At 43.3% G+C, this 26,531-nt stretch overlaps 1 protein-coding gene and 1 long non-coding RNA gene across 5 annotated transcripts in view; one reads left to right on the top strand and one right to left on the bottom strand.

Moving 5' to 3' along the window:
* The window catches only part of KIAA1549L (KIAA1549 like), a 286,722-nt gene that overhangs the window by 180,272 nt on the left and 79,919 nt on the right, over positions 1 to 26,531 (bottom strand). For 3 of the 4 annotated variants that reach the window (XM_068261352.1, XM_068261354.1, XM_068261353.1), the window contains exon 1: positions 182 to 4,427. In XM_068261352.1, the coding sequence (XP_068117453.1) occupies positions 182 to 4,400 (4,219 nt within the window). In that variant the 5' untranslated portion in view covers positions 4,401 to 4,427. Of the gene's footprint in view, positions 1 to 181; positions 4,428 to 5,485; positions 5,747 to 26,531 lie in introns of those variants that run through there. The other variant, XM_068261355.1, reaches the window with a different exon arrangement.
* The window catches only part of LOC137538924 (uncharacterized), a 94,623-nt gene that overhangs the window by 35,128 nt on the left and 32,964 nt on the right, over positions 1 to 26,531 (top strand). The gene's annotated exons all lie outside the window — the stretch shown is intronic.

The raw sequence follows: 26,531 nt of genomic DNA, 5'->3' as shown, positions 1-26,531 counted from the left end.
GGCAACATTTTTATGAATTACCTCCCTGAAGGCGGAAATACCGACAGCGGTGTTTCCCCGCTCGACTTTCCCCGCTCGCAGGCACTTTTATGAATCGAGGCCATTGTGTTTCACCTCTAATTTTCTTGTCAAACATTAATGGATAAAATAATTGTAAAAATTAAGAATGCAAAAGACTTACCCATTTTTACCATAGTTTCCACTGACAGGCTGCATTCAAATTGAGAAGATGTGGCAGTTGTCGGGAGCAGGGTTGTCAAAATAGTACCAGGAGCAGATGTGGCATTTGTTACAGGCACCAAAGCAGTTGTTGTGGAGGCCACAGTTGAAGTAGACATGGTCTGACTGTGAACAGTTGATAATATGTTGGTAACTGGCGCAGTTTTGTTAGTGACTGTAGCAGGTGCATGTGTGGTGATAGTAGTGACGGTTGTAGAGGGTATTGTAACTGTGCTACTCATCACTGGGGTTGGAAGGGCTGTTGTGGTCAGTGTGTGCACTGTGTAATTTGCTGTTGTTGAATTTGTTGGTTTTGAAGTGACAACATCCGATACATGTAACTGTGTCGTTCTTGTGGTCAGAGTGGTCAACAATGTGTCTGTAGCTGGTATGTGGCTTGTGGGAACGGCATGAGTTATGTAAGAAGAAGATGGCTTTGTTGTAGAAGTAAGGTTTTTGGTTGCATTTCCTGTAGGTGAGGCAGATGAAACCTCAGGAGAAGATGTCACAGTAGAGACTGTAGAGAGAGAACCAGATAAGTTTGTTGGAATGATTGTTGTTGTTTGTGGAAAGGACGATGAATGAGCAAAGGGTATGGCTGTGGTTGGAGAATGGGATGTAGTTGGAGACATGGAGGTTACAGGGAGCTGACTAACATTAACATTAGCTGTAGTTAAATGAGTTAATGTTGTGGCATTAAAATCAGGTTGCTGATTTGAGTGAATGGTTGTCTGCAAGCTTGTCACAGTTGCAACAGTATTGTTGGGTGTACCAGGTAACGTCACATTAGAAACAAACACTGTTGTTGTTGTTGTTGTTTCAGCATGACTTGTTAAGCTGCTCTGAGAAGAGGGTACCGATGCAAGTTCATATGCTGGGGTTGTTACTGCATTAGATGAGGTGGAACCTTTAGTTTCAGATGTTACCTCTCTTGATGACATTGCTTGTGCTGATGTTGGTGTCTCAGAAACATTAGTGGAACTGGTCTGAGAAGCTGACAGTGCTGATGTATTTGTTGTACTTAATGCTGTTGCAGACACTGCAGTACTATTCTGTATGACAGTCGGCATTGTTAATGTACTTGCTGTGGTATGTTCCATAATTTTTGCAGTTGTCTCCATTGGTTGCGTCAGGCCTGTGACTGACCCAGTAGTAAAGGCACCTTGTTCAGTATCAGTGTTAAAATAAGTGGTCTTCTCAGTGTAGAAAGATGAAGGAGTTACAGATATTGTGTTGCCAGGCTGGGGACCTTGCTCACTTTGTGATGATGTGTGTGAGGTGCTGTTTTCACTGGTATTAAGGTTTGTAGTTGTGTAGACAAAAGATGTAGGGAGATGACCTGTTGTACTCTCTGTGTTAGCAGCAGTCTCAGATGAAGCAGTGGGTGTCCAGGTTGGCACAGGAGATACGGATAATGTATTTCCGGTTTGGGGACCTGGCTCGCTTTGTGCTGATGTGTGTGAGGTGCTGTTTTCACTAGTATTAAGGTTTGTAGTTGTGTAGACAAAAGATGTAGGGAGATGACCTGTTGTACTCTCTGTGTTAGCAGCAGTCTCAGATGAAGCAGTGGGTGTCCAGGTTGGCACAGGAGATACGGATAATGTATTTTCGGTTTGGGGACCTGGCTCGCTTTGTGCTGATGTGTATGAGGTGCTGTTTTCACTGGTATTAAGGTTTGTAGTTGTATACACAAAAGATGTAGGGAAATGACCTGTTGTACTCTCTGTGTTAGCAGCAGTCTCAGATGAAGCAGTGGATGTCCAGGTTGCCACAGGAGATACAGAAAATGTATTTCCAGTCTGGGGACCTAGCTCGCTTTGTGCTGATGTGTATGAGGTGCTGTTTTCACTGGTATTAAGGTTTGTAGTTGTATACACAAAAGATGTAGGGAGATGACCTGTTGTACTCTCTGTGTTAGCAGCAGTCTCAGATGAAGCAGTGGGTGTCCAGGTTGGCACAGGAGATACGGATAATGTATTTCTGGTTTGGGGACCTGGCTCGCTTTGTGCTGATGTGTATGAGGTGCTGTTTTCACTGGTATTAAGGTTTGTAGTTGTATACACAAAAGATGTAGGGAAATGACCTGTTGTACTCTCTGTGTTAGCAGCAGTCTCAGATGAAGCAGTGGATGTCCAGGTTGCCACAGGAGATACAGAAAATGTATTTCCAGTCTGGGAACCTGGCTCGCTTTGTGCTGATGTGTATGAGGTGCTGTTTTCACTGGTATTAAGGTTTGTAGTTGTATACACAAAAGATGTAGGGAGATGACCTGTTGTACTCTCTGTGTTAGCAGCAGTCTCAGATGAAGCAGTGGGTGTCCAGGTTGGCACAGGAGATACGGATAATGTATTTCCGGTTTGGGGACCTGTCTCGCTTTGTGATGATGCGTGTAAAGTGCTGTTTTCACTAGTATTAAGGTTTTTGGTTGTATACACAAAAGATGCAGGGAGATGAGTTGTACTCTCTATGTGAGTTTCAGTCTCAGATGAAGCAGTGGGTGTCCAGGTTGCCAAAGGAGATACAGATAATGTATTTCCAGTTTGTGGACCTGGCCCACTGTGTGCTAATGTGAGTGTTGTGCTTTTTTCACTGGTATTATGATTTGTAGTTGTGTACACAAAAGATGTAGGGAGATGACCTGTTGTACTCTCTATGTTAACAGCAGTCTCAGATGAAGCAGTGGAAGTCCAGGTTGATACAGGAGATACAGATAATGTATTTCCAGTTAGGTGATCTGGCTCACTTTGTGATGGTGTGTTTAAGGTGCTGTTTACACTATTATTGATGTTTTTGGTAGTGTACTCAACAGATTTTAATAAATGAGTAGTATTCTCTGTGTTTGCATTAGTGTCAGGTGAAGCAGTGGTTGTCCAGTTTGGCAATCCAGAGGTTGCAGGTACACTGGCAACTGCAGATGTTGTTGAAGGTTCTGAGGATGTAACATCTGAGGTTTTAGTTTTACTTTCAGTGATTGTCCCAGCTGTGATCAGACTACTAGTGGTCATTTCTTCAGTTATTGTGGTTAATGATGGTGCAGTGGTGTTTTGTTCTACACTTGTTCTAGAGATGGAGATTAATTCAGGAATAGTGGTTGGGGAACTAGTCTGAGAAGAAGACAACTTCATTGTGGTCAATGTACTTGTCAGTGTCATGGCAGATATTTCCGTACTCTTATCAATGACAGCATGTGTTGTCAATGTGCTGCTCAGTGTGTTCTCTGAATTTTCCACAGTTATCCCCTCTGAGAGTGTTACTTCTGAGACCAGCCGTGTTGTGGAGGCACTACCTGTACCAAAACTGGAGTCTAATTCAACTGAAGTTGATAATGGTCTACTGACTGAGATTCCAATACCATCCAAGGGCGAGGTGAGACTTGAACTTCCCTGGGTGGTTAAAGCTGTGTCTGTGACAGGCTCATGCTGGTTATCTGTGCTATGAGTACTTATTGACGTAGAATGTTCAGATGTATCTGACAGTGCTTCTGCTTTCAGTGTTGCTGATGCGCTCATTACAGGAGCTGTAGGAAACAAAGTTGTAATGTCATTACTAACAGCATTTGTTGAAGGCGAAGTTGTAGTTTCCTGTAACGACAGTGCTGTTGATGATTCATTGGTTCTTAGTATTGTGTTGATGTCAAAAGTAGTTGTCAATGCATCTGTAATTGATAACGAGGTGGACATTGTGAGTTTTGATTCTGTTACTGATGACATTAAAGCTGTACTGTCTTCATTCACATTTGGTGTATCTGTAATATGTTGACTAGTGTTTGTTTGATAGGTCTCTGTGTTTGCCCTGTTAGTCACTTTGGGTGTTGTTAGAGATGTAGATACTTCTGTTGATGACTCTGAATGGAATGCAGTTGTTGGACTCCTAGTTGCAAAAGTGAAGTTAGGGACTTCCAAAGAAGTCAATGTTGTCATTTCATCACTGGTAGCACTTGGTGCTGCTGTTGTTAGTTTAAACGCACTTGTTTCCTTGTTACCAACCTGAGATGTCACTCCTTCTGAATAATTCAATGTGGATTCTAAAGACAAACCTTTCGGGGATGTTGTGGATTCTGTGTAGGTAGTAGTACCATGAGTGATGTTTGGGCTGTTTGTCTGAGCAATCACAGGAGCTTCAGTAACATTAGTCCTGGTCTTATCTGTGTTTATAACAGTGTTGTATATCTCTGTAGACATTGTAGCCTCTTTTGTAACTTCTGCATTTGTGATAGATGCTAAAGTATTGGTGCTTGCTTCTACAGAAGAACCTGAAAAAGTGGTGACCGAAATTGTAGTCATGAAGTTTGTCAACTTTCCAGAGGTTGTTGCATCAACTGATGACTCTTCTGAAGGTGTTTTTGGCTGGACTGTGCTATATGAGCTTGGTGTAAGTTCAGATTGCATTGGGGTTGAAAACGGTTTTGTAGGTGATGGCCTAAAAGACATGCTTCCCTCACCTACCGTAGGACCATTTGTAGAGATATGGATTTCAGTGGCACTTTGAGAAGTTGTATATAGCTGAGGAGACGTTGCATGTTGTGTAGTGCTCATTTCTGCAGAACTTTTTTCAAGCAGTGTGGTAATAGAAAGATTGGAAGTATTCAGCATTTCGTTAGTCAGTGCTGGGGAAGATGCACTGAACATACTTTGCTGGGTAGTATCTATATTAAATTGACCCTCAGTTATAGTTCCAGTAGACAGATTTAAAGTATCAGTTAAGGTAGACACTTCTGGAGGACTGGTTTGCATAAGTGGGGTTGTTCCTAAACTGCTGGTGTCCACAGTATGCTTTAAATCTGTAGAAGTTGAACTGATTAATGTTGTTATATAAGAAGTAGAAGGTGAACTAATCATCGACACAGTGGTAGACGTTTTGGCCTCATTAGTCAAAGCAGGTTCTGGAGTTGTAGATTGTTCAATCAACAATGTCGTGTTTGTGTTATTGCCTTCTGGTACGCTAGTGGTTTGGCTCAAGGTGCTGCTGGGTACAGTAGAGGGAGAATTCAGAGCATCTGTAACTGTGTCTTGATTTAATGTTATGCCTTCACTGTTTCTTACTGTGACCGTGTCAGTGTAATGCACATTAGTGGAAGATGCATCAAATACAGTATCTTCTAATGTAGAAGACTGGTATGGCAATGGTGATGATGATGATGACAGTGGTTGAGAAGATAATGAAAATGAGGCAGAAACCGGATGAACAGTTTCAGAAGGTGAAGGCACATGTGAGGATGGGGGATTTGGGGAAATTAATAGGGTCAATGTGCTGACATCACTTAGACCTGAATCAGTAGGCTGGGATGGAGATAGTGTTGAAGATTCAGAAGGACTGAGTTCCCCCAGCTGCATTGTTGTGTTGTCTTGCACTGTGACACCAAGGCTTGTATCCAAGGAAACCAGGCTGCGTTGTGTAGGGATGTCCTGCGAAGTAACATTCTCTGTCTGCTCTGTTTGTCCAATTGTGCTGATGACTTCGCTGGTCGCAGAGGAAGTCAGCCAGTCTGGAGAAGTCTGTGCAGTGCTTTCATTTGTTGGTATCAAACCTGTAATGATAAGTACACAAGTATGTATCAGATTGAGAAGCCTATGGAGACATAATCTTAAAGCCCAATGCCAAACTTTACTTGATTTGGAATAATGGTTAACAGTGACCTCTTTTGGATTCTTATTGCTATCCTATGTACCCATCTATTAGAATTCCTATTGCTTACTGTATAGTGGAAACGTCTAGTTTTTATTGCTGTCCCTCATTTCCTGTCCCTGGGACTATCATTTTACATATTGAGGCCACAAAGCACAACAGAGGTCCTAGAGACAGGAAGTGAGGGAACATCTCAGCTAACAGTTTCTAACCCTTTAAATTAATTTAACCGGTTAGCGCTGATCTCGCCACTCTGCACCCGCCGCAATTCACTCACTCTGCCATCTGACGTCAGAGCTCCATGAGCAGGTCAGGAGTGGCTTTCATTTGCTCCTGACCGCGTGATCACTGTGAGCCAATCACATTGGCTTACATTGATAGGCAACGTCAGGAGCCAATGAAAGCGGTTCCTGGCTGGCTGATAGTGCTCTGCCATCATAGAGACAGCAAAAAGAGGGGCCTGTGGCGATGGAAGAGCGTCGAGAGCGACAGGTATGTGCGGCGATTCGTCCGGAGGCGTCGTTTTCTGGTATCAGCGGTCTCTGGTCCTTAAGGGGCCAGAGACTGCTGGTACGCAAAGGGTTAAATAAATCTTTCACTTAAACCTTTAGTGTAGTTATACTTATATAGAGCACTATTCTAAAGCATTATATTTGCATTATTGATTTTAACCCCATTCTTAAAATACTGGCACATGAACCCCAGTATGTTCAGTATAAGCCTAACAAGCTACAGTATTCGAACTATATACTTGCAATGCTTCTTTTTTAATAATTATGTATAAATGATTTAGTCAGTGTTTGCCCATTGTAAAATCTTTTAAATCCCTGATTTACATTCTGTAAACAGCTATTTCCCACAATGCAACAAGGTTCACAGACAGGAAACTGCCCGGAGTACCACGGTCCTCAGAGTTTCTTGTGGGAGGGGTTTCACCACAATATCAGTCATAAAGCACCCCCTGGTGGTCTGTTCGTGAAAAGGAATAGATTTCTCATGTAAAAGGGGGTATCAGCTACTGATTGGGATAAAGTTAAATTCTTGGTCGGAATTTCTCTTTAACCACTTGAGGACCGCAGTTGCAGATCGCAGTGCTGTACAATGTAATTAGACGGCAGTCTCCCGAGCGGCAATGGCGCTCGGATACTAAAGGAGGGGCAAAGCTCCGCCCCCGAACAGGAGATGTGCGCACACCCTGCACTGCGAGCCCCAAGGACTTTACTCTGATCAGGTTAGGCGGTCCTGGGGCTACCGACGCGGCCACGCCCGTCGGCGTGACGCGGTCGGCAAGCAGTTAAGTGAACACCTGAACTGTGTAAAGTTATTTTAAATTAAAACATGATGTACCAGCAAATGAATATTATATTCTCAGAAGCTCGTTGTTTTCTTCTAACAATAATTCCTTTCTTCTGACCAAATCTAGTCTAGTATAAAAAAAAAAAAAAAAAAAAAATTAAATTTAAAAAAAATCTAGTCTAGTAGACCTGTCTCTCTGAAAGCTGAAAGTCTCAAGGCCTTTTCCACAATATCAGTTGCTGTCAGTTATAACTAACTGAAAGGACAACTGATGTGAAAGGTAATGTCCATGTTTCCCTATGGCTCAAGTGGACAATGTTACTGGTTAACGGAGTGACCCAGAAGGTTTTATGAGGTCATCAACATTTTTAAAATGGTGCACAAAGAATTCCATTGATCACAGTGAACAAACAGGATGTGGGAGAGGAGAAAGTGATTGATGAGTAAACTACGTGGGAGATAAGTATGACGTGTGTATGTTTATTTTGACTTATATCTTTTAAGTTCAGGTTTGCTTTAAGTACTTCTCTCTTTTCCCTGGCTATCAATTTTCCCACTGCAGTCCTTAAAGCTAATGGGAACCGTTTAAAAAAAAAAAAAATTCAGATACTCACCTAAGGAGAGGGAGGCTCTGGGTCCCATAGAGCATTCCCTCTCCTCTCCCAGTGCCCGCTGCTGTCCTGGCTCCCTCGTAGCGGTATTCGACCGATTCGGTCAAGTACCGCTGTCTCCCGGCCGAAGGGAGGCTTCGGAAATGCTTCGGGAGCCTGAGTGCTCCCGAAGACGGGCCGCTCTACACTTCGCACGCACGCGCGCCCTCTATGACGCACTCGCGTATGCGCCGCCTGTCTTCAGGAGGACTCAGCTCCTGAAAACTTCCGAAGTCCCCGCGGCAGGGGATGAGAACGGAGGAGCCAGCGCAGCATCGGGGGCACCGGGAGAGTAGGGGTATGGCTCATTAGGACCGAGCCTTCCCTCTCCTTAGGTGAGTATCTGACTTTTTTTTTTTTAAACCGGGGTTACATTAGCTTTAAATCCATCTATGTGAAGATGTTAGCAGCACATTAGTGATTACTGAGTACCAGAGTAGGGACAAATGAAGACTCATTTTTGTAATGCAAACTTGTCTTTCAAAAAAGCGCTAGAATCAGCAATGCACTGCACTGTACTAATGAACAAAGCATTCTTTCAACTTATTTTAAATCCAGATTTCTATAAGTATACTAACAGTTTTTAAGCCTAAATGCATTCAAAATCTCTATTTTGCCTTCAAATAATGTGGATAACAGTTGGATCCGTGTTTACATTCTTACACGTGTTTGATAGAGAGCCTTTGTCTGGAAGCACTGCCAGTATCTCCTGCTGTTCAAAAAATGTAAGTATACTTGTGGCTAGCTGCATCCATGTGCTTCAGTTTGCATTTAATTTATCTAGATTATTTTTACTTTACTTTATTACACTCTCATGGTCTGGTGATACTAATAGAGAATGGTTATGGAGACTCGACGCAGACCTACTAAAAGACCCCAATATAGTCTTGGCTATAAGAGACAAGATGAGGGATTTCTTTGAAATTAATGATCGAGGAGAAGTTCCTGATACAATCCTCTGGGACACATGGAAATGCTACATTCGAGGAATATTAATAAAACACAAATCTAAACAAAAAAGAACACAAAACACAAGAAAATAACTGAATGCCATCCTAAATAAACAATGTTAACAACAGTTTAAGGAAATCAGGAAATCCCACATTTTGGGCATAAACAGTTCAGGGAGATTTTTAGCAAGTACACTACGTAATGATAGAGCCCTTAAATGTATTAGCCAAATTAAATATAAAAATGGAGTACTTAAATACGCCACACAGGACATTGCTAATGCTAAGGTCTTTGCAGCGTTCTACGGAAGTCTCTATAACATTGCTAGATCAACAATACCAAAAAAAACATACACTAACCGAGAGAGTGTCACTCCCTCAGCTCACTGAAGAGGACCAAAAATGTCTTGATCAACCAATTTTGGAAACAGAATTCTATAAGACAATTGACAGCTTAGTCTCAGGGAAAAGTCCTGGCCCAGACGGATACATGGCAGAGTCCTACAAAAATTTTCAAAAAGAATTAGCCCCCTTATTCTGCAGATTATCCAACAATACAGATGCCCAAGTTTTTACAGATGATACAAATAGGGCATCTATTACAGTCAAACCAAAGGAAGGAAAGTCCTCAGACATATGTGACAATTACCAACCAATATCATTAGTTAATATAGATGCCAAGATCTTTGCTAAGATCTTGGCATTGAGATTAGAGAAAATTAGAGACAAACTAATAAGCCCACAGCAGACAGGATTTATGAAAAGAAGACAGACACATGACAATATTTTTTCTGCAGTCAATTCTATTCACCATTGTAAAGAAAAAAACAAAGAAGGTGCACTGTTGACAATAGATGCTGAGAAAGCATTCGATAGGTTGGACAGAGACTTCCTCTTTGCTACACTATTGAACTTTGGTATAGGAAATACTTTTACTAATAACATCAAGAGATTATACGCCAATCAATCTGCAAACCAATACCTTCAGTATCACAAATGGCGTCAGACAAGGCTGCCCATCGTCACCTATTCTTTTTAACCTAGGGTTTGAGGCCCTTCTTCATACTATCCAGGAAAATGCTGATATACAGTACACGGCTTGAGTATAGGTAAAGAACATTATAAATGAATGGCCTACGCCGACGACTTACTTTTTATGGTTGAAAACCAGATACGGTCAATGCCTAAAATAGATGAGGTATTATCAGTTTTCAGTATTGAATCAAACTTTAAAATTAATATAATCAAATCCCAGATCTAAGATATTGGTTGCATAATATGTTGGCGAGGGCAGAAATAATTAAAATGATGGTACTTCCAAAGATTTTATTTATATTACAGAGTTTGCCAATAATGGTACCTTTTGGTTGGTTTAATACCTTGGAAACTTTGTATGGAAAGGTAAAAGGGCCAGAGCGACCTACAGCAGACTTACTGAACCAAAAGAAAAGGGAGGACTAAGATTGCCAGCCATCCACAAATATTATGAAAGTATCCATCTAGGGAGAGTCCTCAAATGAAGATCTGCCAGCTCAAAAAAATTATGGGTAAAAATGGAACTCAACTAGACACTGATAAAGTATTGTCATGGCACTACACAACAATCCTAGCAATAGCAGACCAAACTACACACCCACTTATTAAACCAACCTTGCAAGTATTTGCCATAACTAGCAGGAAATATGCCCCAAAAAATAGCCTAGCCCCACTGGCATCAATTAAAAATATACAAGAATTTCCCCCAGGTCACAACAGAAGTTGGTTTACCCAAAATAAAGTAGACTCTGATATAAGGATAGTACAGATTACTAAGTCAATAAGAAAAGGGTTACCTATCTGCGCTACACCATTAGGCCAATTACAGATCCATAGCTTTATGAAGAGAATCACTAGAATTTCTGGGCAATGCAGGACTGATCTCACAACCTTTGAAAAACTCTTTCTTGTTGTTTAAGTACCGGCTAATTTATTAAGCAGACTATATATTCAGGGTTGCTCATAAACTACGCCAGTGTGAATCTACGCGTCGTAGTCCGCAACTACGCATCGTAGTTCATAGATGAAGTTTAAAAACATCGCGTACGTATTTCCGCGTAGTCGTAGTCCCGCTATTCGAAGCTTCGCCCGCTATGCGTAGTTGACGTATGTATTGCGAAGTCAACTACGCGTGTGGTAATTGCGTCTATACGGATCATTGCGCATGCGCAGAAATATTATTGCCCTTCTATACGTATACAATTCCGCATTGGAAGGTGGAATGTACACATATATTAGTTCACCCATGCACATATTTAGCGGATTATTGCGGATATGTTTCCGCATAAGGGCATAAGCGTCCGCATACACTACGATTCGCACTACGTGAAGCTTCCGTATTTTAATGCGTAGTCTACGAAATGCAAATGTAGCGAAGCTTCTGATTTCGAAACCGTTGTTTGCGAAGAGTAATTGCCTAGAACTATGCGTAGTTCCAGCGTAGCGAAGTTGGCTGACTACGACCATCCCTGTATATAGCTGGATAGTGTAATGGTTAAGGGCTCTGCCTCTGACACAGGAGACCTGGGTTCAAATCTCGGCTCTGCCTGTTCAGTAAGCCAGCACCTATTTCAGTAAGGAGTTTCTTGGGCAAGTCTCCTTAACACTGCTACTGCTTACTGAGTGCGCTCTAGTGGCTGCCTCGCAAGCGCTTTGAGTCCGACAGGAGAAAGGCGCTATACAAATACTGCAATTAATATATTAAAAAAAATCTGCCAAGCACCAAAAACAGTAGATAAACTCTGCAGCAGATGGGAGACAGACCTCAGTACCCAAATACCATCTGATATTAGACCTTTTTAGGCAGCTGTAAGGAGGCAACCCCTCCTTACAGCTACTACAACTGAAAACCATTAATCGATGGTATATTACAGTTGAGAATAACCTAAATATTAATAATTGCTGGAGATGCCACACCCGGATTGCTTCCTATTTTCATATTTGGTGGTCCTGTCATAAACTCTCATTACTTTGGCAGGATGTTTCGAGGTTTTTTGCTTGGCTTGATAAACTGTGAAATAAATAGCCTTACAGCGCTATTCGGATTATACCACAGTAAAGTCAAAGAGGACACAAAAATCCTTACAAGCCTTGGAATGCTGGTAGCTAGAGACATGATTAGGAAGCAGTGGCTTAAACCTTCCATACCTCAATTTTTTTCTTTTGAAAGCAAATCAAGTTTATTGATCAAAATAAGACATACACGGTCAGGATTTACGGAATATACATATATAAAATATCAGTTAAGCATATAGAGGAGTACAACATTACTATCAGGATATTTACTTAACCAGATCTGCTTTCAGAACTTATATCCCAAAATAACAACATTAACAACAATAACATAGCCTGTTACATGAGATTAGGTATCAAGACCTATAAGGATAGTGATTAAACCGGTGGGGGGAGAGGGAGCAGGAAGGAGGTCCAGAAAAGAAGGAACCCTCCTGTGGAGGTTATCTATTACAGAAATAGAAAAAATAGTCCACAGAAGGTGTACTTAATAGGATAATTGCAAGAACCCGATAATTTACCTACGAGTGCGAGGAGAATCTATCCATGTCCTCCAGATATTTGGTTAGAGTACCTCTCTTTTCATAAATGGCCTTTCGAAGTGGGATAACTTTGTTAACACAGCTGATCCATTCAGAACAAGTAGGGATTGTAGGAAGTATCCAATATCGAGTAAGAAGCTTTCGGGCTATATGTAGGACTTCTAAAGTAAAACGTTGGGTGTGCTTATCAGAGAGTGTACTTGGAAAAATATGAAGTAAGCAAATCTTTGGATCACATGTAATCGGACAGCCCATGTAGTCATTTAAGAATTTGACAATTTGAGTCCAATATGTATTAACTTCTGGACAGGACCAGACCATATGAAAAAGATGCCTCTATCTGTCATACATTTAGGGCAGTTCGGGGAAATATCAGGTTTAAATTTAGAGAGACGGACTGGGGTAAGAAATGCTCTGTGGAGGATATATAAATAAATCAGCCTATCAGGACCATGTGGGGATACCAGCAACACCTTTTTGAGAGTGTCTTCCCATTCCTGATCATCTATTGTACCAACATCCATTTCCCATAGTAGCTTGCGAGAGTTAGCTTTGACACTAGCTTCAGGGGAGATAATTGCATTATACAGCATAGTTATTAGATGCTTAGAGATGTTGTCACCCAATATGTCATAAATAATTGAATCTTTTAATTCTGTTGGGAGAAAGTCAAATTGTTTATAAAGAGCATGAGTTAATTGCATATATTTATAAAAAGCGGTACTTTGCAAATGGAATTCCTCAGCAACCTGAGCAAACGACTTGACCATGTTTCCCTGCATCAATTGAAAAAGAAACGTTATCCCCCTATTAATCCAATAGATATTGTCAGTAAGCTTGCAAAATTTAATTTTCCCAGAGCGGGAGATGTTTAACCACTTCACCACTGAGGGGTTTTTCCCCCTGAGCACCAGAGCAATTTTCACCTTTCAGCGCTCCTTCCATTCATTCGTCTATAACTTTATTATTACTTATCGCAATGAAATGAACTATATCTTGTTTTTTTCGCCACCAATTAGGCTTTCTTTAGGTGGGACATTATGCCAAGAATTATTTTTTTCTAAATGTGTTTTAATGGGAAAATAGGAAAAATGTGGGGAAAAAAATAATTATTTTTCAGTTTTCGGCCATTATAGTTTTTAAATAATGCATGCTACTGTAATTAAAACCCATGAAACGTATTTGCCCTTTTGTCCCGGTTATAAAACCATTTAAATTATGTCCCTATCACAATGTTTGGCGCCAATATTTTATTTGGAAATAAAGGTGCATTTTTTTCAGTTTTGCGTCCATCCCTAATTACAAGCCCATAGTTTATAAAGTAACAGTGTTATACCCTCTTGACATAAATATTTAAAAAGTTCAGTCCCTAAGGTAACTATTTATGTATTTTTTTTAATTGTAAATTTTTTAATTTTTTTTTAATTACAAAAAAAAAAAAATGGGGAGTGTGGGAGGTAATGAGTTAATTTTATGTGTAAAAGTCATTTATTTGTATGTGAAAAATGTGTAGGGTGTAGTTTACTATTTGGCCACAAGATGGCCACAGTAACTTTTTGTTTTAATGCGACCTCCAAGCTTCCTTCCGGAAGCTTGGAGGAAGAATAAGGAGGCTGGACACGTGAGTTTTTTCTCACAATGATCGCGCTGCCCATAGGAGAGCAGCTGATCATTGCGGGGCTTAGATCAATGAACGGGAATGGATTTTCCCGTTCATTGATCTCTGGGCGAGCGGGCGGCGGCGGTTTTACTAGCGGCGGGCGGCGTGTTTACGAGCGGGAGCGAGGGCAGCGTCGGGAACGCGGAAAGTACGTGTTTCTCCGTCCCTGGTTTTTAAAGGATGGAAAAAGGGGCGGAGAAATACGTACGCGCGGGGGTAAAGTGGTTAATTGTACTAGTATGCAGTGATTTTTGATGTGCCTTATCCCAAACGATAAACATTTGTTTAAGCGTTGGAGGAAGCCTTCGAAAGTGAGGGATGCCCCTTCTACCCTTTAATAAATTATACAGTGGATCAGTGTATTGCACCCCCAGTTTCCCATACCTCAATTTAAAGAATGGTTAGAGGTTATGAGTACTGAGCCACTGAAATGCTGCTGAGTGTTTGCAAAAAAAAAAAAAAAAAATAATGTGTCTAGATTAGGGTTTAGTGCATAGTTTTGCATCTGATTTGTATTCAAGGCGTGTAGTTAAGCCCCTAGAGTGCTCTGCACACCTCTGTTGGTTTCATTCCATTTGCAGCCTAGGAGCACTGTCAATCGTTTGCTGTTTTTGAAAAAATATGTTTGATAGAGACCCTAAACCATGTGGAAGAATTTTCCTCATTTCCTGTCCTGACAGGAAGTTCAGACACCTCACAAACAAGTACAGAAACAACAGCTTTTTTTCTTTTTCTTTCATTAGAAGCTGTGTTAAGATTGTATTGTTGTCCCAAATCACCAGGATTCACATCCACAAAAATCTATGGATATCCCAGGGACAGGAAGTTAGGCCTGGTGCACACCAAAAACCGCTAGCAGATCCGCAAAATGCTAGCAGATTTTGAAACGCTTTTCTTTTCTTTTTCTGTAGCGTTTCGGCTAGCATTTTGCGGTTTTGGGAAGCGTTTTTGGTGTAGTAGATTTCATGTGTTGTTACAGTAAAGCTGTTACTGAACAGCTACTGTAACAAAAAACGCTTGGCAAACCGCTCTGAAGTGCCGTTTTTCAGAGCGGTTTGCGTTTTTCCTATACTTAACATTGAGGCAGAAACGCATCCGCAATCCAAAATCTGCAGCAGCCCGGGAGTATGCGTTTCTGCAAAACGCCTCCCGCTCTGGTGTGCACCAGCCCATTGAAATACATTACCCTAGCGGATCCGCACCCGCAAGCGGATCGCAAACCGCAGCGGAAACGCTCTGGTGTGCACTAGGCCTCAAAGTCTTCCTTTAGGGATTTAGGCAGCAGGAACATCATCAGGAGTTGTAGTCATTACCTATTCTATTGAAAACTAACAAAAAAATGCTTCACTGAAATTGGGAATCTGCTAATGTTGATGTAGCATTGCTACAAGTACTTTTAAAGTGTACCTGAAGCAAAAAAGTGTCCCTAGGGCAGTGGTCCTCAAACTGAGGCCCGCGGGCCGAATGCGGCCCCCGGAGCCTTTTTTTACCGGCCCCATACACAAAATGTATTACTTATAGATGCGGTCAGCTACACCTTATAATATTGGTGGTCCATATATAGAATAACAGTGCTGGCACCACCCATCCACATGGAGGCAAGAAAGCAGTAATTCGCTGAATCGCTGGCTTCCCATCAAATTCCACATCAGGTGAGGTGACACTGCTGTCCAATTGGACTTCGGTTGTCACCTGGGTATGCTTCACTTTCTGGCCCGCAAAGACATAATTTTATGTATACTCCGGCCCCCCAACAGTCTGAAGTATGTTGACCCAGCCCTCGACCCAAAATATTTGGGGACCCCTGCCCTAGGGGGTACTTATCTCCGGAGGAAAAAGACTCTGGATCCTAAAGAGGCTTCCCTCATTCTCCGCTGCAGCCCCGTTCCAGTGCTTGAACCTCCAAAACAGAGCTTGTCGACTGCTCATGCAGGTGCACTAGATTGCCTGATCGCAAATGTTCAGCATGTGCATCAATAGAAAGTGAAGACCGGCACCATCCAGTAGTATTTATGCTCTTTATTGTATAAAAAGACACAGACATATCAACACAACACTTTCACGTCCCCATCAGGTCCGCTGTGTTGTGCGGACAGGGGATTGGTCGCCATAGGCGCTATGCATTGTGATTGGTTATTACTCCATGTATGTATACTATATAAAGCGGCTTATTGTCAAACAATTTTAGACACTGACATTAGCTTGAAAAAGGAGGAGCTTCCTACAAAACATCATGTTGATATGTCTATGTGTCTTTTTATACAATATAGAGCATAAATAGTACTGGATGGTCCCGGTCAGGGGCGTAGCAATAGGGGGTGCAAAGGTAGCGACCGCATCAGGGCTCTCCTTCAACTACAGTATTAGCTCTCTATTGGTCCTGTGCTCATAATAATCACTTCTATACATACTTTGAATAGTGGTAATCATAAGCAAACTGTTCCCCATCCTCTTCTTGCACCTCTGACACTGTAGTTGCCATTGGCAGGTTTTGGTGCACCATATCAATTGTTATGTATAGAGTGCTTGGGGGGCCCCATTGTAAAAGCCCACAGCTCCTTAGCTACGCCATTGGTCCCGGTCTTCACTTTCTATTGATGGACATTGGAGCCAGGAGTGCTACCTGACTCATTGACCACGGCCAGAGGCGGGACCAGGTCCTCCAGCACCCAAGGCTGAGACAGCAAAGTGCGCCCCTCCATCCCTCCCACCCCAGCTGTCACACACTCATTGCTATTAGACTAAGAGGGCCACAGGGCCCACAGCCCTCCAACACCTTAATATCTCGTTATCTGGCGTGCAGTCACTGCTATGTATCCCCTTTTCTTATTTCTTTCTGCTTCATACACAATTAGGAATGACAGCTGAATGAATTGTGCGCCCCCTCCTACATTGCGCACCGAGGCTGGAGCCTCTCCAGCCTATGCTTCGGCCCGGCCCTGACCACGGCACATCACCTGTTTTACCAAGAGTGCTGTCCATCAATACTTTTCAGATGTTCAGCATGCTGCATCTCTTCTACGTTTTTCCTTGTGTTCTTCGCTCCAGTAAAAATTGCAAAACACAATTGCAGCAAAATTGCATTGTGACTGTACAGTATTTGTGTTCATGATTTACAAAGTAAAACAACTCTAAATGAAGGCATATTATCCTTCAGGGCATCTGTAGTTGACAAATTATGGCGCCTAGCAAAAAAAAGCGAGCGTTTGGCCCAGACTTGTGATCTAAGCAATGCAGGAACAGTTTGCTAGCAGTTGGTCTCAGCTGTCACTGACTGTTTCATCCAAGTATTGCAATTCTGGAATATTATCTGTCCACAGGATAACAAGGACAGCTTGGTGTGTCCACATGGAGACTGGAAAGACTGTCACAATATTGTGCACTGAGCTTATGTCTCCCAGCATTGCTTACCTGGAACTATCCAAGAAATAGCACACTATGTAGCCATAACTAACGAAATATAAAACCAAATGTAACACATTCTAATAGCAATCAGGTTGACCAGTAATATAATACCTGTTTCAGTGAGCCAAATGTGATTTAAATATTGTTATCTTGTTAACCAGGGGAGACCATTTTTTTGTTTGAGACAGGCAAAAGGGGCTCTGAAAATTTTGGGGCACCATGCGCCGCCATAGGTTGTAATGTCACTGTACGTCTATAGTGCCACTCAGACTGTAATTTAGGCAGGGATGAGACATTTTCCGGCTATACCCTGCTCCCAAATTTCCTGGTACATTAATTACATGTATGCAAGGTTAGGGGGCTAGGAATAACTGAAGTGTTAGGATTAGAGCACTATAATAATTAAAAGTTTTATCCTTGGCTCTTTCAATCAGGGCTTGAAAACAGAATCCATAAATACACGCAGTGTTTCCACATTCTGCAACAAAAAGCACGTACAGCATAAGGTGCATGGTTGCATATGGGAGCTTTGAAAGCAGGAAATTGCATTGGAACGCTGGTTGGAACGCAGGAGCCCGGAAAGGGAAGTGACGTCACTCCCAACTGGCCAATCACCCGGAAAGATGTGCAGCCGGAGAGCGCACGGAGCTGTAAGGAGCTTGTAAACGGACGCCATACCGGGGGAGCAGCGATACGGAAAGAGAGAGGAGTCCTGCTTGCGAGGCTACCGGCCGGAGCCCGCATGTGAAAATTAGAAAAGCGGCAAGACTCGTAAGTGACCGGACGCACAAGTGATTGAAAGCGTCCTTTGCAGTAGGTGGATAGACACTCTGAGATAACGGAGGGGACTGCTAAAAACATATAGGCGGATTGACCCAATACACTTATCTACACGGATTTTATTGGAGAACTTTTTAAGGGGAATTTTTATTAGAGATTCAGGTGGCTCCATGGTATGCATGGTAGTGCGTATGGCATGAATGAAGTTATATTGTTCCACTTATTAATACATTTTTTTAGAAAGTATATGCAGAAGGGGATATAGTGGAGAACTTTTGAAGTGACCTTGTATATGAAACCCTTTATGCTTATATGGTTTTAATTCCAAAGGCTAGATATATTTTTTATGTATAGATAAATAAATTATCAATTATAAATTTGGATACGAGCGCTATTCTCTGTTTTTTTGTCAGAATCCATAAATATATTGTGGGCATCATAAAAAAATAAGACTTTAGGACCTCTCTTAGGCAGCACTGTATTCTAGGCCTCCCGCTAGGTATTCTAAAGCTCTATTCTAGGCCTCCCACTATTGGCACAGTATTAAGTACTACCCACATCCCCCTGAGCCAAGCCCTGCTTGCAGCGACCATTTATTGCTGACAGTTCTGCATTCAGATCAGCAAGTGCCAGGCTGGGAGTGCTGGGTAGCAACATACTGCTCTATCAACATTAAGCAAGCCAGGGTTTATTTCAATAGAGGGGGAAGTCATCAAGGGGCCTGGTGACAATAGAATTCTGATGGTGGCCCTATAGAAGCCTCTAAGGATGGACACAGAATCAGTGACGGCTCCAGTGTCCATTTTTTTTGGGGGGGGGGGGGCACAAAGTGGGCATGATGGATGGCTGGTGGGGCCCATCTGGGTGATCAAAATCAATGTTTGGAGAGCTTTAGATATTTTATTGCCTAACTCAGGTGATAGAACTGCCCCCTTGGCTATTTTGCTTGCATGCTTAAGGGCCCGTTCAGACTGCACGCGTTTCCAGCCACGCAACGCATACAAACGCGGATGGCGTGCGTTCATACGCGTTGCGTTCCGCATGCGTGGCCGTCCGCGTGAACCAGCCCTTAATCTTTGCTTGCTAGGAACTTGATCCTGTGTGGAGAGACCATAGACGAATCATTCCAGGCCCCAGCCAGTGTCTCACCACTCTGCAAGCAAGGGGGGGGGGGGAGGCAGGCAGGCAGGAGAGAAAACCTGTGTGTGTAATTCCTTATGTTAGCAACTAAGCATTGCTGGAGACTAAGCTCTAGTTTCTTGACTAATTTAAAAGAAAAACAGTAAGCTTTCATCTTGTAAGCCTTCTTCAGACTTTTATTCCTGTTGACTGACAGTGTTAGAACATACAATCAGAAGGAGGTAGAGATATTTATTATGCAAATATAAGTATGATCCAGATACATTAATTGCAAGGGATCTTGCAAGGATTGTGAAGTATTTATGGCAAATAGATAAGACCCTTGGTTTACTTAATACCTACAAAGACTAAGGCTGACATGGAGAGTTTCTTTACAGACTCGATTTACTTCACTGTACGCTGCTGGAGCCTGGAAACAGTTAACTGTATCTTACTGAGCGTGGGGTGGGGGGAGGGGAATCAGAGGGGCACAGTGGTTCCCAGGGGGGGCCAGTGGCCCAACATGCCCCATTGTAGTGCCGTCCATGCACAGAATACTCATAATCCCTCTCAGTTGTCAACAAGTACGTATAATTCACGTTAGTCCTAGTGGTAGTGGTGGTTCGGAGCTCAGAAAATGGAATCTCTATACATACTTCTATACATTAATATATGTTTGCCTTTATTCTGGTGAGTCACGGATAATCAGCCCATTTGCTATAGCTCTGTGAGGTTTGTAGTGTGACAGTGTTTTGAGTCAGACAATCAGCTTCAATTGTGTTGCGTTGCGAAAAAACCTAACATCCAGGTCATCATGCAACAGTTGTCATGGTGAAGCTAAAGCAAGGCTTTCATGAAATAGTTATCACTGGAACTCGTGGCAGTCTTTTCAAAGATTTTTCTCCTTTCAGTGGGTCACTGGGTGCAAAGTACTTTCCATTTAGAAGAAAAGTGTACTTACAATATGGCTGATTTACACCGACCTAATAGCAGGTGTTTGCGTCAATGGTCTGTTTGCGCCATGTACTTCATGGCAAGTGCTGCCGGTTTTCTGTCCTGGAGTATATATGGTATTTACCGACTAGAAAAAACATACAGCTGCAGGTAGAAGCACAATTGTGAATGCGAAAGCTGCCAGAACCAATACACATAGCAAATGCTTTCTGATTTTACACCAGAATCTGATTTTCAGAGTCTTTTTAAGGGAATGTGATTTTGCCCGCTTCCCCTCAAACAAGCACTGGAGATTTTGGCAGTTGAACCACCCTCATAGGGTTGCACTACTGAAGTGCTTTGACGACAGGTAAGCGCTTTTAAAGTGCTTCTATTTGCCTAGGCCCCAGCACTAAATGCTGTGTGCTTTTAGGAGCCTACCACTACAATGGGCAACAGTGGGGGATTTGCAGGGAGCAGCGAGAGGAAAGCTGGCAGACAATCACTGTCAAAATATATGTATACAGACAGCTGATAAAATGGAGCAAAAGGTTAGTGACAAGACCATATACTCTGTAAAGCGCAGCATAAGATGTCAGTGCTGTATACAGGGAGTGCAGAATTATTAGGCAAATTAGTATTTTGACCACATCATCCTCTTTATGCATGTTGTCTTACACCAAGCTGTATAGGCTCGAAAGCCTACTACCAATTAAGCATATTAGGTAATGTGCATCTCTGTAATGAGAAGGGGTGTGGTCTAATGACATCAACACACTATATCAGGTGTGCATAATTAGGCAACTTCCTTTCCTTTGGCAAAATGGGTCAAAAGAAGGACTTGACAGCCTCAGAAAAGTCAAAAATAGTGGGATATCTTGCAGAGGGATGCAGCACTCTTAAAATTGCAAAGCTTCTGAAGCGTGATCATCAAACAATCAAGCGTTTCATTCAAAATAGTCAACAGGGTCGCAAGAAGCGTGTGGAAAAACCAAGGCGCAAAATAACTGCCCATGAACTGATAAAAGTCAAGCGTGCAGCTGCCAAGATGCCACTTGCCACCAGTTTGGCCATATTTCAGAGCTGCAACATCATTGGAGTGCCCAAAAGCACAAGGTGTGCAATACTCAGACATGGCCAAGGTAAGAAAGGCTGAAAGAGGACCACCACTGAACAAGACACACAAGCTGAAACGCCAAGACTGGGCCAAGAAATATCTCAAGACTGATTTTCTAAGGTTTTATGGACTGATGAAATGAGAGTGAGTCTTGATGGGCCAGATGGATGGGCCCGTGGCTGGATTGGTAAAGGGCAGAGAGCTCCAGTCCGACTCAGACACCAGCAAGGTGGAGGTGGAGTACTGGTTTGGGCTGGTATCATCAAAGATGAGCTTGTGGGACCTTTTCGGGTTGAGGATGGAGTCAAGCTCAACTCCCAGTCCTACTGCCAGTTTCTGGAAGACACCTTCTTGAAGCAGTGGTACAGGAAGAAGTCTGCATCCTTCAAGAAAAACATGATTTTCATGCAGGACAATGCTCCATCACACGCGTCCAAGTACTCCACAGCGTGGCTGGCAAGAAAGGGTATAAAAGAAGAAAAACTAATGACATGGCCTCCTTGTTCACCTGATCTGAACCCCATTGAAAACCTCTGGTCCATCATAAAATGTGAGATTTACAAGGAGGGAAAACAGTACACCTCTCTGAACAGTGTCTGGGAGGCTGTGGTTGCTGCTGCACGCAATGTTGATGGTGAACAGATCAAAACACTGACAGAATCCATGGATGGCAGGCTTTTGAGTGGCCTTGCAAAGAAAGGTGGCTATATTGGTCACTGATTTGTTTTTGTTTTGTTTCTGAATGTCAGAAATGTATATTTGTGAATGTTGCGATGTTATATTGGTTACACTGGTAAAAAAAAAATAATTGAAATGGGTATATATTTGTTTTTTGTTAAGTTGCCTAATAATTATGCACAGTAATAGTCACCTGCACACACAGATATCCCCCTAAAATAGCTAAAACTAAAAACAAACTAAAAACTACTTTCAAAAATATTCAGCTTTGATATTAATGAGTTTTTTGGGTTCATTGAGAACATGTGTGTTGTTCAATAATAAAATTATTGCTCAAAAATACAACTTGCCTAATAATTCTGCACTCCCTGTACATACTAAAAATTGATTAAAGGTAGGCAACTGGGGTTCCGCTAATACGTGGAGGCATCTCTAGCTATTATTAAGGGTCCTTCTGGCTACCTAATACTAAGGGGCACCTGTAGCTACCTATGATGGGCAAGGGAAGTAAGGGAGATGTGACAGCTGGGTCAGCCAGAACACTTGCATTGCAGTTTTGCAGGGTTTGTAGTTTTATGGGCGAAGTCTAGGGTGCCAGGACATCTGTGCCTATAGGCTCCTGTGAAGTAAACCTGGGCCTGGGGTCTCCGATCTTCTGAGAGAGAACACAAACAGCGATGTATTCAGGGCCGGCGCTACCATAGAGGCAAAGGAGGCAGCTGCCCCAGGGCCCCAGAGCTTGTAGGGGCCCCCAGTGGCTACAAGAGGAAACAATTTTTTTCAAATCGGCCTTATAGTTTTTAAGAAAATCGATTGTAAAGTTTCAAAGGAAAAAAATACACATTTAAAAACCTGCCGACTTTAATGGTTAATAGCAAATCCACCTTAAATGCTAGAAACCCTAAATTTGCAGGATATGTTAAGGAGATCATTAGGAATAAGAGGAAAAAACAATTTTTCAAAAAGACCTTATAGTTTTTGAGAAAATCGATTTTAAAGTTTCGAAGGAAAAAAGTATACTTTTAAATGCGGTAAATGTCACTTTTAGTAGCAAACCTAACGGTAGTGTAATTTTGCATGCATCAAACGAAAGCGCAATAAATTTCCTGACGGGGTTTCCAGGGGTCTATACGCAGCCGCAGCGCTTTGGCCAGGGATCGCTATACAGCCGCAATATGGCTGTATGAAAATCCCTGGCATTTTTTCCTATTCTCCCAATTCTTTTTATGTTTAGAGTGTGGGAATTAAAAAAAAAAAAAAATATGTGGGGTCCCCCCTCCTGAAACTTTTTAACCCCTTGTCCCCCATGCAGGCTGGGATAGCCAGAATGTGGAGCTCTGACCGATTGGGACTTCACACCCTGACTATACCAGCTGCAAAAAAGGTCCTCTAATGCCGATTTTTGATCCGGGGTATATGTTGGGGGGGCCCCCCAGGTTTATTTTGCCCTGGGGCCCCATTGTTGCTTAAACCGGCCCTGGATGTATTGTAAAAAGGGCCAGTTCTAGAATTTTTGCCGCCTGAAGCAATATATTGTGAGGACACCCTCCTCGACATTTGTGTGCAAAGCCAGACTGGAGAGAAAAGACACATCACACTGTGCATTGCAGGCACTGACACTATGCTTACCTCCTTCTACTTCCTCCAACACCGCATCTCCTCCCTGCCGGGTATGTGCTGCACCGGCACCGTATTACTCACCTGCTCTCAGCAGAATAGTGATGGGAACACCACACATGTTAAGTCCTGCATCCTCTCTGGCTACAGCAGCACCTCATGTGACCCAGCAGCATGTAACAGGTCACATGAGGCGCTGCTGTAGCCATGGATACAGGACACTGGACGGGCAGGTGGAGATCCCATCACTGAGAGCAGGTGAGTGAAGTGGCTCTGCACATCTAGGGAGGGTGAGACAGGAAGTGCAAAGAGGAGGGCATTTGGGGAGGAAAGCCACTACCTGGAACCCTCTAATTGTTGCTGCCCTGAAGCATGTAATTCACAATGGTTCATGGATGACCCGCCCCTGATTATAAATTGTACACATGTGCTACTGTGGCAAATAAACATACTAAGTTACAGAGTCACAGCTGCTCCAGAATGAGGCTCTTGTTCAACGTTCAGTCATTGGTAAAGCTGCGGGAATTATTACCACTATGCAAGCTTTGCATAGTGTGATAGTCATCAATAAAAGTGCTTCAGGTTTCCCCTGCAGAGCTCTATAACTGGGCTTGGGGTCACATGATCATGTAAGGGAGAGTGATGTCCCCCAAACCCAGGGGAAAGGGAGACATGGTATCCAGATCTGAGCAGGGTACTTATATTCTTACCACTATGCAAAAAACACATTGGGCCCGATCCACTTTGTCTCCAAGATTTCTCCTAGATCAGGGGTATCAAACTCGAATACAAAGTGGGCCAAAATTGAACACTGGGACCAAGTTGTGGGCCTCAACGTCTACTGGCCACCTTCCTCCCTTATAAAGCTCCCAGGTGTCTAATGGCCCCTTCCAACCCCTATACAGTTCCCTGATGTCTAGTGATCCTCCCCCCCCCCCTATATGGATTCCCTGGACATGTAGGGCTTCACCTCCAATATAGCTACCCTGGAGGTCTACAGTGGGCCAAACTTAATACAAAGTGGGGGCCAAATTTATTGGTTTCGAGGGCCAGATTGACATGTATGTCCTAGATTATATTTTTACCTCTAATTCATAAAATGCATTTAAAGGGACCCTGAACAGTCAAAAAAAATGAAATTGTTACTTACCTGGGGCTTCCTCCAGCCCACCATAGGCCGCAAAGTCCCCCGGCGTCCTTCTGGCTCCTCTCCCAGTACTGCTGGTGGCTCCATTACCAGCGACTTTTGGGCTGAAGGTTGGCCGGATACTTCCTGAACGGGGACGCTCCGCATCATCACACAGGCTGCTGCGCATCATCGCAGATTGTCCCCGGTCAGGAAATATCTGGCCGACTGTCAGCCCAAAAGTTGAGGTACCGGAGCTGCCAGCGGGACCAGAAGAGGAGCCAGGAGGACACCGGGAGACCTTGTGACCTACGGTGGGCTGGAGGAAGCTCCAGGTAAGTACCAGCAGTGGCGTTCCTATTGTAGAACGCAGGGGGGCGTGGCGCACCGCGTGACAGACACCCAGGGGAGTGTCGCCACGACCCCCCACAGCAGCAGAGCAGGAGGGGGAAGCAGCGCTAGAAGGAGGGGCAGTCGGGGCAGCGGTGGGAAGGGGGGAAATATCCCCCCTATCCCTCACCTGGGACCCCTCCTTCTGCCTCTCTCCCCCTCCATTCAGCGGTGGCAAGTGCGGGCTCGACGGCGGGGGCAGTAATTCTGCGCATGTCTCCCCGCCCCTGCCGCCGAGCCCGCACTTGCCACCGCTGAATGGAGGGGGAGAGAGGCAGAAGGAGGGGTCCCAGGCGAGGGAGGGGGAGGGGATATTTCCCCCCTTCCCACCGCTGCCCCCACTGCCCCTCCTTCTAGCGCTGCTTCCCCCCTCCAGGGACATCTATACTGGGGGCAACTGTACTAGCTATACTGGGGACAACTAAACTAGCTATACTGATGGCAACTAAACTAGCTTTACTGGGGGCAACTAAACTAGCTATACTGGGGGCAGCTATACTAGCTATACTGGGGGCAACTAAACTAGCTTCACTGGGGGGCAGCTATACTGGGGGCAGCTCTACTAGCTATACTGGGGGCAACTATACCAGCTATACTGGGGGCAACTATACTGGGGTCAACTATACCAGCTATACTGGGGGCAACTGTACTAGCTATACTGGGGGCAACTATACTAGCTATACTGGGGGCAACTAAACTAGCTATACTGGGGGCAACTATACTAGCTTCACTGGGGGCAGCTATACTAGCTATACTGGGGGCAACTATACTGGGGGCAACTATACCAGCTATACTGGGGGCAACTATACCAGCTATACTGGGGGCAACTATACCAGCTAAACTGGGGGCAACTATACTAGCTATACTGGGGGCAACTATACTAGCTATACTGGGGGCAACTAAACTAGCTATACTGGGGGCAACTATACTAGCTTCACTGGGGGCAGCTATACTGGGGGAAACTACTAGCTATACTGGGGCAACTATACTAGCTAATACTTTAAATTACAGGGGAGAGGTGGGAACCTGAAAATGTGCACAAAACTGGGGGATGGTAAAAGTCCTGAGGGACATAGATATACAGCACTTGGAGCAGCAGGTAAAGCACGCCCCGTCACAGCCTTAGACACGCACACTACCAATAAATAAGTATGCAAAATATGTAGTTTGATAATTCAAACCAAACTTCTTCAATTATTATTGAATTACCTTAATGTTAACATTTGAAAATAGGAAATACATCAATTTAAATGATGTGAATCAGGTTTACAGTTAATAATGCACATTCTTTGGTAGAAAAATACATCTGATCTGTACATCAGTCCTGAAAGAGGGACAATTGAGGGAGAAAAAGGGACAGAGAGATTTAGTTCCCA

Source organism: Hyperolius riggenbachi, chromosome 11 (assembly GCF_040937935.1).
Source record: "Hyperolius riggenbachi isolate aHypRig1 chromosome 11, aHypRig1.pri, whole genome shotgun sequence".
Lineage (NCBI taxonomy): Eukaryota > Metazoa > Chordata > Amphibia > Anura > Hyperoliidae > Hyperolius > Hyperolius riggenbachi.
Note: the sequence above shows the minus strand (reverse complement) of the source record. Positions and strands in the feature narration are given on the sequence as shown.